Below are 13,115 nucleotides of genomic sequence, written 5' to 3'. Positions count from 1 at the left end.
TGGTGACCTGGCCTCACGTGGGCCACTCGGAGTTAACCAGGGTTGGGTAATAAGGGTGCTGATAAACGTAGCAACACCTGAAGCCATTATAATGGCAACAGCTGCTGCTTGGCGCTCTCAACACGTACACATGATGAAACAAAATCATGTTTAAGGCAGGACAAGAAAATCTTTAAACATAAAATTCTCTCTCTGCCTATTTGGGCCATTACACTTCTTTAGTGTGCCCTTTACGTCTGCATTATATGTTAACTAGATCGCCTGAGAAGACACAGGAATGTCTGCTGGCCAAAAAAAAAAAAAAAAGGGGGGGGGGGAAGCAATTTTCTCCCGCAAGGTAACTCCTTAGGAGATAACATTCCTCTCCTTTCTCAATCCTGTAAGGGGTCATGATGCCCCATGACTTGCCCTGTTGGATTACGTAAACTGTCGATATGTTGCTTGGATGAATGACCCTTTGTCTCAAAACTTATGTAACGGTGCTTTGACCTCTAAGAGGCGGGACAGCCCTCAGAGCTTTCTGAAAGACTGTCTTCTGGGTCCTGATCCTCACGTTGGTTCGAATAAAATTCTTCCTTTCTTAGATTGACAATTGATTCATTTTTTGTTGACACATATTATTTCCCTAAGCTGCTCACACATTGAGGAAGGAGCTGCTGTCGTCCCCATTTGACAGATGAGTCAACTAAGGTTTACAGCTTATGTAACTGTACAAGAGTTCAAAGCTATTAAGAGGAGGTACAGTGGGGATTTAAACCAAAACTCAAAATTTTTTTTACCCCAAACCTGTTTCTCCAGCTGCCAGTAGCCCAAGGAGATTGGCTTAAGCAAGTCCATCCTCCCCGCACCAGGAAATCTCCAGCTCAAATGGATTCTGCCCCTGGAGAGTTACAACTAAAATGTGCACAATTCAGGTCCGTGTGATGTTAGTGGCGGAGTGAGGACTCACAGATGAAACAGAACTCTCACTTCTTTTGGTTTTGGACTGCGTGGGGTTTCTGTTACATCATAGTTCAGTATGGCTGTTCCTCTCCTAGTTTGTGTTCCTTAAGGATACTGTATTTGGATGGCGTGTGATGTACGGGACATGAAGAAGGCAGTTTGGGGCGAATCTGCCAAGCACTGGCCACAAAAGGAGGACACGGGCAGAGGCAGGCCCTCTGACGGAGCCACTGACTGAAGGGCTTGCAGGAAGCGGTTTCCCATTTAAAAATTTTTGACTAGTACACTCAACAGTTGTGACACTCCACACCTCTAGATTCCTCTCAGGGCAGGGCAGGCTCTGCGCAGGGAACGCTCCCTGCAGACAGTGAGTCATCAAAGAAGCAAAATTCCCCTCTTTGTATTAGGCTTAGGGTAAGCGCCTTCCCCAGTTTCCAGACGCCAGCGCCCCTGGTATTTACAAGCGAACCTCTCTGTGTCTGGGAGGGGAAGCAGGGCCACCAACCCACCACCTCACTTCCCCAGCAGCCCCTCCCTAGGACTGGGGCTGGTCAACATCTTTTCAGGGAAGCAGCTGGCCGGGGTCTCTGGGAGGCAGGAGGGAGGGAAGGCGCATGATCTGGGAGACTCTTCCCTCTCCCCTTCGAGGTCGGAAGGAAGCCAGGCAGTGCCCTTGGCATCTGAGACCACGTTCTCAGATAGTAGGTAGGCTGGTAGTGGGACGCTGAGAAGCTTTACCTCTCACCCACCTCCAGGAGACTCGAGTTTAGATTAGATTTCCACTCCCAGAACATGTCCTATGGCTTCTGCCCCACACGACTCTCCCAACACCACTCCCCCCGCCTAGGTCCCCGCCTTCAACCCCGGCTCAGTGACTCCTCTGACCGCAGCCAGCGCTCGGAACTCCCGTGGAGCTGGTGAACAGTTTCATTCATTCTGTGCAACTGTGTGTTATTGTCCATGATGGTCTGTCCCTATTTGTGTCACAGCTCTGAGTGGACAGTAAATTCCTTACGGGCATGGGTATGTCTTATTTACCTCCATACTCCAGTGCGTGGCACAGGATCCAGTCCTTTGCAGGTGCTGGATAAATGTTTGTGGACAGGAGTAAGGATGCTGCCATTCTCCTGATGTCACAGTTAAGGAAATACTAACCTGGAGGGACAGCCGCAGCTTTTCAAAATTTTCTTCCAATTCTTTCTTTTCAAGCTCATGGGTAGAGATCAGTTCTGGAGAGAAAATATCAAACTATTAAGATGACCTTGAAAATGATCAAACAAGCTTCTTTTGCCAGCTAAGACTAATGACGTCAGCGAATGAGGGGCCCATTAGACAGCACTCTTCAGCCTAAAGAGACGTCTCCATTAGTTTGAAATGGTATGAGATGTTATTTAGGAGAGAGAGGGAAAGAAAGAGGAAGGGGACAGGAGGAAGGGAGGGGGAGAGGAAAGAAAGGAGAGAAACAGAGCACAAGCACACACACATGCGCACACACACACATGCACACAGACACTCCCACTCACTTCTGTACCCAGCTCCGCCACCATCCTGGCCAAGTCAGTCTCCATTCACAGCACTCATTGATTTCCCAACTTCTCCTAATGGTAAAACCACTGGGTAATTAATGTGAAATCTCCATTTTCTTCCCTTCCCAGGATCACTCTTCCTTTCCACCAGGAAGCAGCAATCAGGGGCTGAAGCAGGGAGGTTCCAAGGCGAGTGGAGCGTGGGCTCGCTGGGGAACGGATGGGTGAATGTGCCCAGCGCTGTGTCTGCAAGGTCACCTGGGTGGCCTCTGGGCCGCTCTCCGGAAACCGCAGAACGCTAGAATTTGCTTGAGCAAAAAGTCAACGCTAAGATACTCAGAAGGAAAGACTAATTGGACTGGTTCCTCCTGGAGAGTCTGGGACAATTCTGTTCCGTAAAAAGTGTCATTCTGGTAATAATTTGCAAGTTAAGCAGAAAGAGATGTCATGTAAGAGTTATTAAACAAATGGATTCTGTTTTCCTCCAGATGGGAACAGTCTTATTAGCAGTGTAAAGCTCATCTCATTCTGGCTACACAAGCAATTTGTTTTCATGTTATAACTGGAGGGAGGAAAGGTCTCATTAATCAGCCTGGATCATACGCTTAGCACAGGAGACTACTAGAGACCAGCAATTACCCTTCTGGCTGGCATGAGCTGCAATTAGGAAAAACTTTGTGGTTTCCATCAACCCAACCTTTTAACTAATGATGCTGAAGGTCTCTAAGAAATCCAGTTGTTATGGCTGAAAGTTATGGTCAGAAAAAAAAAAAGCTTGCCTATTCCTATTAACATAAACAGTGTGGCCTTCTGGTCTACCTGCCTTTGTCTAAATGAGTATTTTTAATAGTCATTGAGAGCACCATAATAATGAATTTTTTAGCTACCATTATATACACTTACATTGTCTTGACATTGTATATAATTCACAGGCCCTGGATGTGGCATCTAAGTGAGACTTCATTAACCAGAAAAATCTACCAGGTCTTTTTATATGAAAATCCAGAAACAAAAGGCACCGTTACTGTCCCATTTCCATTCATATTCCCATCCCAGAGACCATTTTCCTGCAGTGCAGTGACGGCTCTTGGATATTTTCAGGTGATCCCAACACCTCACAAGAGAAGTCAGTATCAATTCTGAAGACAGCATGAACCATGGTGACTCATCTATGTACCCATGGCGACTCATCTATGTACCCATGGCATATTTCATTATCTTAAGGTCATGACATTCTGTCCTATGCTTAATACTGTGCTCTGAGACAGTGGTTCTCAAATTCTGCAGCATATTAGAATCACCTGAGGAGCTTTAAAAAATCCTGATGCCTAGGCTGCACCCCAGAGCAATTAAATCAGAACCTTTGTAGTGAGATCTACCCCAAGTATTAAAAAAAAAATTCCCCAGGTGGTTCCGACGTGCAGCCAAGGGTGGGAACCAGTACTCCAGCATGAGATGTGCTCGCAGGACACAGGTGACACATTTCACCAGTTCTCAGGGAATTCCTCTCCCTTGCCTCCGGCTTGGCCTTTTTCATGTACTGATCTCAGAGGTGGTGGGGCTGCTGCGTGCGGTGGGGCAATACCATGAGTATTGATTACAGCACAGGCACAGTGGACCTTGATGTTTACAAAGAACATTTAAAAAAAATTATCAAAAAAACTCTGATGTTAATTCTCAAATTTTTTAAATGCATTAATGTATTGTTAAATGTACTGTTTCAATATTTTATTGTAAAAATACTTGTTTTATTTTATTTTGGGGGGTAATTAGGTTTATTTATTTCTTTATTTAAAAGGAAGGACTAAGGATTGAACCCAGGACCTCATGCATGCTAGGCACACGCTCTACCACTGAGCTAGACTCTCCCTTCCTCTTGTTTTAATATACTTTAACAACCAGCCAACTGGAGGGAAAAAGTGAGGAAAGTGGAACTTGAAAAATAAATTATATTTCGGTTAATGTAAATGCATGTTAAAGTATAAAAAGTTTCTTTCACAGATTCAAACTCTTATTCGTACTTACTAAATGTTGCTGTTGTTACGACCCACATAAAACCCTACCAAATTACAAAAAATGTAAAAGATACAAATCACAAAAAAAGATCCTGAGACTCCACTGAAGTCCACGGTGGCTGTGAGGGCGAGGTGTGCAGGCCGAGACCCAATCAGAGACTGGCAGGGCCCTGAGGACGCCACACGTGCGGGGAAATTAGGAGGCCACAAAGAGGACAAAGCCCAGGAGCTCTACACCTACGTTAGATCAGCGATTCTCAAGCCCGGCTCCCCATTAGGATCATTTAAGAGCTTTAACAAGTTTTGATGTCCAGACTGAACCCCAGACCAGCTACACAGAGCCCTGGGGTGGGACCAAGGCTCCCCAGGGATTCCAATATTCAGGTAGGGTGGAGAGTATTGGCGCCAGAGGAAAGGAGTGGTCACTTAGACCTTAGATTTCTCTCTCTTCTTGCCACAGGAATCCACACAAAGGACATCCCAGGAAGGAAAGGGAGGAAGGAAGGAGAGAGAAGTAGGGAAAGGGAGGGCTCCCTGTGTCAGCTGCAGGAAGGGGTCAGCGTGCATGGTCCACCCCTGCTGGCCACACACATCAGGGCTGGTAGCTACCTTGGACCTTGTGGTCGTGGTCATCCTGCAGGATCGCGATGGCAACCGTGTGGCTGTTTTCCATCTCGAGGAGAGCAGCCTCATGGCTGGCGGTGATGTCTTCCACCTGCAGAAGATGACAGCTCTGGTTACGCAGAGAGCTGGGGGACGGAGGACTGCAATGCCCTCGCTGCCTGGAGGACAGAGGTGGAATTCAATGAGTGGAAAGGTCAGTAGCCCAAGCATCAAGGACATGAGATGACAGCCAGCCTCAGCCCTGTGCCGAGGTAGAGGATCCAGGATCTGGTGGTGAGGGGGCAGCCCTGGAGTCAGGTGGACGCCACGTGGAAGTCACTGCCACAGCTCAGCTGATCACACAGGAGGAAGCAGCTCCCAGGGGACGGAGGGATGTCTGCCTAAGCCACCTCTTTACTGCCCTGGGCCTCTTCTGGACCATTTCCTTCCACCCCGTTCCTCCCCCTTCCACCAACTACTCTATGAGAAAAAGATGAGGGTCCCCCCTACCAGACGGTCTGTTCTGCTACCCTGTGGTAGGTGGGAGCCACAGTACACAGGTATCTGGAGGGAACTAACATTTATTAAGCTCTTGATTACTCCACTCAACCTCACAGCTATATAATACAGTAATCATTTTTGTGTCCACTTCCCAGATGGGGAAACTAAGGCTTAGAGAGGTTTGAAATGTTTGGCCCAAGGGCTAGTAAGCAGCAGAGCCTGCAGTCAGCCCAGGTCTGTCCGACTCCACAGGCAAAGCTCTCTCACACACACCTCCGCTGCCTTCCTGGCAAGACCAGCAGTCAGTGCCCCAGACAAGTGGGCGGGTCTGTGTGTGCTCCCCGCATCTGCTTCTCAACAGAGAGTTTGCCTTCAGCTCTCGGTGCGGACCCCTCCCCCCCCCCCCAGGCTGTGGGACTTGCTCCCAGGGGCTACTGCGTCTCTGGCTGGAGGTACATGTCCCCGAGCTTAATCACAAGTCGTGCAGCCAGCCCAGGACTTTTTATTCCACCCCCCCCCCGGATCTCCGACCCCACTGCACACCTGCGCTCCTGACTGTTGCTGTGGCTATTTTAACTTCAAAGTTACAGGGGTAATTGCATAAAACCATCTCTCCCTATGATAGCAAACCAGAACAATGTTTTTCCAAATCTTCTGTCAGCGACTCATTGTAAAAATACCACTGTACATTATTTCACACACACACACGCGCGCGCGCGCGTCTGTACGCACAAAACCAGTTTCACAAAGTGACACTTCCCTTTCCTATCTGCAAAAATTTGGTTTAAAAATTTTTATTCTATTTTACTTTGTTTTTTCCAAAATGCTAGTTTCAAACCACTAAATTCATTTCATGACTAACTAATGTGTCAAAACCTGACACTTGAACGGCACTGAACCAGCACAGGCGCCCAGGTTCTGAAGCTCTTGGGTGGGCCAGTTCAGAACATCTACCTCTCGGAGGGTCTCCTTTCTCTGGGCTTGTCTTCGACCTGGAAGGAGGAAGAGCTCTTCGCAGGAACGGAAGCCCACTTGTGAAGGGGACACATGGGCGTATTTGTCACTGAGCAGGACCCTGTGGGGCCTTCCAGGGTCAGCCCCCTCCCCCATGCCCTCTGCTGCAGCCCCTCTCTGAAGCACCCCGATAGCAGTATCTCACATCTACTTCCTCCACTTTTCAGATGCTTAAAACCACCACCAAAGGGAAGAAATGAACTGCTTGACAATGGAGAGCATGTGGCTCCCAGACCTCCTGGAGCCCAGGGATTGACAGTGTTGACCGCCCTGTTACCTCTATGTCAACCCATCAGAGGACTGCGTGCGAGCTGATCGCGTACCTGTGACCCCCACCCCCCCTTACCTGGCCTTTTAATAGGCTTTGCTGAAACCCTTCGAGGAGTTCGGGGTTTTCTTGGGCATGAGCCACCCTGTCCTCCTTGCTCAGCCCTGCCATAAACCTGTCTCTGCTACAAACTCGTGTTTCAGTTTGTGTGGCCTCACGTTGCGGGGGGCACACGAACTTGCTTCCCATAACATTTGTATTTTAAAATGGGATAGATCCGCACTCCGGATACCAACTGGGGAAAATTTGCCCAACTTTTCTCTTCTATGGTCAACGAGACCTTCATCCACTAAAATGGAAATATTTTTAGAGCTGGCAGATAGCTAGATATGAGCAGAGAAAGAGGGGCACAGGGAAAATGGCAGGAATTGGGCAGAAAGGAGAGGCACAGGCCAAAAGCAGGAAACCGCACATCATGTAGGCACCAGAGGTCCCTGGACAGAGAAAGAAAAGCAGGAACCTCTGGAATGGTAAGTGGTCACACCTTTTGGGGTGATGAGCGGCCTGGAGGCCAACAAAGGAAGGTGGGAAAAGGCAGGAGTCTCCAGTGTCTGAATGTAACCTTTTGTTCATTATGCCCTCATTTCAATAAAGTTAGTCTTGCAGATTAGAAGTACCCATAATGCACTGATGCCATGACACTTCTGATCCAGACTAAATAAGGACAAAAATCCTTCTCCCCTCGGGAAGGTGGAGTTGGGATGAAAATCAGGGAATACCATCCCAAACCCTTCCCTCCCCAATGAATATTCTAGCCGTTCATTTTTACACTTTATGTAACCAACTTGCAAAGAAACTCAGCGCAGCCGCTCCCCTGAGCCTGCCCGCCCTCCCGTTGAGAGTGTACTATCCATCCCTTAATACATTCCCATTTTACATTCTTAACCTCTACGTCTTGTCTCTGAATTCTTTCTGGGATGGGACAAGAACCTGGAAACCTGTTACATCTACCGGCAACAACATCACTGGCAAAATCGACAACGAACTTCACGGTGTTAGGACACCTGCAGGAAAATGGATGTGGTATTCAATGATTCGCTTTTCTTCACCAGACATTCTTGATTAAACAATATTTCACTTGAGGTTGAGAGCTATGAATCCACTCAGCAGAAAGGCTGATGACCATAGGATTTAATTGTCCAAATCCTATTTGAAGCTTTTTTTTTAACGGAATCTTTGTCCAAAAGTCTTTCAGTCTCCAGGAAAAACAAATCACTGGCCAAAAGAAAAGAAAAGGAAATATCTTTTCCCTATGCTCCACTAGTGAAGCCCCTTAAACCCACAGCACACAGTCTACAGGTGCAAGTACCACACGTTGTTTGGAGGTATGTCACCCAGCTCAGTATAACGAAAAACCTTCCATTGGTCCTTAGCATCACTCTAATTTATTGGGCTCTTACACAAATTGCCATGGGTGATTTCAGAAAAGAGAGGTGGATGCAAGGACTAATTCCAGAGGAGTCCCTTGTGTCCCTGGCAGTGGAACCTACCCTGATTGGCAAGGTTTGTGGTCAAATGCACGCCCTTCTGGTTGTTGGAGGCAGGCCTTTGATTTCGGTGGTGACGCAATACCATTAACCCAGTGATGTTAAGGATGATGTAAGGTGTGATCTACCTGCCCCAGCGTCTCAGAGGGACTTTGAGGGAGGAAATACTGATCCCCTAACTCTGAAAGGCCATAAGCAGTTAGAGGAATTCCCAGGATGTTTTGAAGGAAACCAGTGAGAACCAGGGAGCCAACATTTGGGCACCATAATCCTTACTCTTGAGTAATTTAGGTTTCTAGACAGATGTATGGTTTTTAAAAAACGTTCCTTCTATGAGGAAGGGGCCACGCACTCTTGGCCATCTTCCTCCTTGTGGCAGCATCAGTCCCTACGGCTTCTCCCTCGTGGCTCCCAGCTTCTTTCCAGATGCTAGCATGGGCTCACACTCCAAAGCAGCCCGTCAGAGCTCTCAGCCTGAGAAGACCTCCAAGCCTTCGGCAGGCACTTGAAGGGATTCAGACAAGTTGACTCAAGGAAAACACAAGATCATTTTCTGCACTGTAGATCAAATGCAAATAAGAGACAGAAGGCACTAAACTATAATCAAGCCATAGAAAACTTAAGCTGAGCAAAGCTTCCTTTTCTTCCTTTTAGAACCCTGGGTGCCCCCCATCCCCCAACCCCTGCTGGACCATCCTCCTCCCTCCTCCAGGAGGACAGAGTTCTGAGCTGGCCACGGAGGAGTCGGTCCACGTGCCCATCAGGTACTCCCAGTCACCCGGAGAAGCAGCTGGTCCCCGTGCCAGGCTCCATTCCCACAGCGGCTTGCTGTTTAGCTGAGTTACAGCAACGCAAATGGGTGGGGAAGCCACCCTCTTAAGACAAGTAAGACTAGAGCCGTGGGCTTCGTGTAGCCATTTGCAAAATGCAATGATGGGGGCTTCAGCAGTTCCCTTACAGAAGACTCACATTTAGAATGAAGGAGCATGTGCGTTATTTACATCGTCTCGGCTTTACTCATTAAACTAAACCGGATTAAACTCCCATTTGCCCCCATCCCAGACATGTATTCCTATCTGATGAGACAGAGGGAGCTGGCCATGCTTTTTTCTCTCCAGGGCTTTCTTAATGACTTTCCCTTCCAGATAACAAGGCGATTCATCACCCCTTCTGCCCCTGAGTCCCTGCTCCAGTATCCTGGGTGCCGACTCAGAGCAGACAGCCAGCCCTGCTAGAGCTCCCAGGCTGACTTCATCCCTTTCTAGGCTGTGTCTTTGACCCTTTGCCGCCCACCACACGGGCAGGTGTTTGCAGAGGCCCCTAACTTCCTCGGCCGCCCCTTCCTAGCAACCAGAGGCTCTGGGCTGTGACGGGTGGGGGCTCTGGTGCTGGAAGACGGAGGGCCTCTCGGGACCTCATTCTATTTGATTAGAGAGCGTGGTTTCCGCCAATGGCGACTGTGTGCCTGCCATGCGGGAGGACTGAAGAGACAGAACGCAAGATGATGGCCAAAGTGGTCGCTGTACATTCTGATTAAGCACTGGGGATGCCGTGCCCGCCAGACAGTCTAAAAGGATGATTTCTTTATAAAGGGTGGAAAGCATGTCCTGGATACGAGACAAAGCAAACATTTAAGCACCAAACAATGAACCCACAGCTCTCAGGACGCCCCCAGGAGCCAGAGGGCCCTGAGCGAGGGGCTTCGGGGCCAGGTCAGGGAGCGTGACGAACTGCCCAAGGGTCTTGGAGGGATGGAGGCAGAAGTCCCGAGGCTGATCACTGAATACCAGGCTTTGTGGGTGGGTATGTTTGGAGCAAAAAAGAGAAAAGCATGTGTGTTTACAGTAGAAAACCTGTTCTGTGCGCTCTGAGGCAGGGAAGCTCCAGCAAGTGGCTTCTGTCACTGTGCAGCTAGCTTTAGCATGAGCACTGATTGGATTAAACACCTTTACAATTTCAGTTTAAAGTCAGAGTCATACATTATTTTTAAAGTCACTGAAGAAAGCCACGAGGCCAGGCCACACCCCGGCTCATGCCCTAACTAGGCTGCAGGACTGGAGAACGAGGTTCTGCACGTCCTCCGACCTTGCAGCTCTGGGCCCTGGGGAGCCCTGCTCAGTGGCTCTGATTCCATTTGTGTGGGGTGTGGACAGAAGGGGTGTTTTGCCAGAAGTTGCCCCAGGTGATTCCCAGATGTGGCCAGAGAGAGAGGGCCTGTGGCCCTCAAGTCGAGCGGAAGGGTGATTTTACTGGGGGCAATCTTGCAATAAAGTCAGAGGTCAGCCTACCTTGGCAAGGGAGTTCCCGATGGGAGTAAAGCCTGAGAGGATTCTGTGTCAGAACAGAAGCAGCCTCCCCGCGGCCGCCTGGAGCACTGGGGCACGTGGGAGGCAGGGTTGGTGAACCTGACTTTTGAGGCTTGAGGAGGACAGAGATATCACCACGTGTGGACTAGCACTGCCAAATGCAACTGTCCCCATGAGGAGGACCGGAGTGTGGGGGTCCAGCACGGGTACCTGGAACCACAGACCTTCCAGATCTCCACTGTGGCCGGGCTCGGAGCTGCCTTCCTGGACCAAACATGTGCGCAATTTCTCTCCCTGGAAATTAGCACACGGACTGCTGTGTGTTTTGTCTTCCTGCTCGTTGCCTGCGTGCTCTCTGCTGGAGAAGCTGAAGGTCGGGATGGCAGTCAGCATTCAGCAGCAGGAGCAGAATCCGGGGCCTGAATAATTCATAGACTTAAACCAACCATTCCCCACTCCCGCCCCGCCCCACCCCGCCAAGCCAGTGGGTTTCTACAGGAAAGATTTACTCAGATGGAAAGTGTGCACATGCCATTTCCACCATGAAGCTTTCCCTCGTCCTCGCAGCTGCACACAAACTCTCAGTTCCTAAACACACCGGCTGTATTGCTCACCCGGTATCATAGTTTCTTGGGCACTTGCCTACAAAGGTCCCCAGGCCCATCACCCGAGGCTGTGGAACAAGCAAGTTCACATTTGACAAATCCTGGCATCTCCAGCAGCTTTCTGTCTGAGGCCCTGTGGACAGCAGGCGTTCGCTAAGCATTCTTTGCACAGGCGAGTGAGTAAATGGATGAATCACTTTAGCTGTTACAAAGGATCAAGAACAACAGAACTCAGAGCCCTCCTGAGACAGACACTGTTAAAATATACATAGGTAGCTTAGGTAACTCATTCTCAGACGGAGAAGTCAGGGCCTTGCGTCCCTCCCACTACGTGGTCTCTAAGAGGCTGCTGGCCCAGCTTGCGCAGGTGAGACCGCACCCCCAGCAGGCGCTCCCGCACCCACAAAGCCTTGCCAGGTTCTGTTGGGGCCCCGCTCCACCGGTGGACGGCCCCTCAGCAGCGGCCCCAGCTGTGGTTTCCACACACAGCACCCCCACGTGGGCCTTCATTCAGAGACTCATTCTCCTGCCTGGGGACCGCCTCCTACCCTTCCTCTTACCTCTCGGCATCTTCTCAACCAACCCAGAACTTCGGACCAGAAGCCGGTGAATACGGGTATAAACACATTCTCTGCATAAAATCGGAAATGAGGAGCCCTGGGATGCGGGGCACAGACAGAGCCGACGCCTGCACCAGGTCTGAGCCACGAGGCAGGGGAGCCCGCAGGCAGCAGCTGCGCATGTGCCCACTTAGCCTGCGCTGAGGAGCCAGAGGCTGGAGGTGTATTTCTAATCTTAGCCCAGCAGGTAACTTCAGCTCTAACCTATCCGTTTCCTGACCTCTAAATCGACACCGCCTCCAGCAGGCTGGTGTGTCTGGTTTCCACAGGCTTCTAGAAAAGGATGGTGACTCACCTGAGATGCTGAGTAGAAGAAAGTGCCATCAAACAGGAGGCTGTTCATTCTGATGACAGTGCTTATCATTACTCTGAGATTTCCCCCATGCCCCCAGGACTCACTAGCCCCTGGGGACCCTCGCCCTCCGGGGTATCCTGGAAGGCGGCCCAGATGCTCATGAGAATGAGGGGCCGCTCGGCACTACTGTGAGAGTTAAAGGGTGCTCCACGCTCCTCCTCGCAAATGCCAGTTTACCTTAGAAATGCCCCAAGCAGATGACAGATCACAATACACCCATGAGGAGGTGGCACTAAGGCATGGGGGCCTTGGGGACTCAGGAAGACGAGAAGGCAGCAGGAACAGTTCTCACAGAGGCAGAGCGAGCTCGTCGGCACCCGCCTGCCTCATGCTGACGCCGGCGCAGTGGTGGACAGGGCAGCGGGCGAGGAGATGGGCGGGCCAGGCTCCCACCTGCTTTCAGCCCCACAGGCTCCCTGGGAGCTTCTATAGCTGTTCCAGGAAGAATTACACTCTCCAGCCAGTCTGCTGGGCTGGGGTTAGCTAGAGGAATTCTTCCTTCATTAGGCAGACACACACTGAAGGTCTGCTCCGTGCAGGCAGCCCTGCGTCTGAGATCCGGCCGTTCACCCAGCAGACAACTCTAATTTCGTGCTTAACACGGACCCTGGAGCCAGACTGGGTTCAACCCTGGCTCTTCCATGACCATGAAGTATGGCAAGGTATTTAACCTCCGGGTCTTGGTTTTCTCGCTTATAAAATGGGGATAATAATGGTACCCAGCTGCGAGGGTTACCATGGGAATTCAATGAGTTAGTGCCTGTAGAGTTAAGAGCAGGGCCTGGGGCACAGCAAATGTGAGACACGTGTGTG

At 50.0% G+C, this 13,115-nt stretch overlaps 1 protein-coding gene across 4 annotated transcripts in view; it reads right to left on the bottom strand.

The window, feature by feature from the left end:
• MTUS2 (microtubule associated scaffold protein 2) overlaps positions 1–13,115 on the bottom strand; it is a 410,974-nt gene that overhangs the window by 21,901 nt on the left and 375,958 nt on the right. For all 4 annotated transcript variants that reach the window (XM_074377989.1, XM_074377988.1, XM_074377990.1 and 1 more), the window contains 2 exons: positions 5,093–5,198; positions 2,098–2,171 (listed from right to left, as the gene is read on the bottom strand). In XM_074377989.1, the coding sequence (XP_074234090.1) occupies positions 2,098–2,171; positions 5,093–5,198 (180 nt within the window). The remainder of the gene's footprint in view (positions 1–2,097; positions 2,172–5,092; positions 5,199–13,115) is intronic.

This window comes from Camelus bactrianus, chromosome 14 (genome assembly GCF_048773025.1).
Source record: "Camelus bactrianus isolate YW-2024 breed Bactrian camel chromosome 14, ASM4877302v1, whole genome shotgun sequence".
Taxonomy (NCBI): Eukaryota; Metazoa; Chordata; class Mammalia; order Artiodactyla; family Camelidae; genus Camelus; species Camelus bactrianus.
Note: the sequence above shows the minus strand (reverse complement) of the source record. Positions and strands in the feature narration are given on the sequence as shown.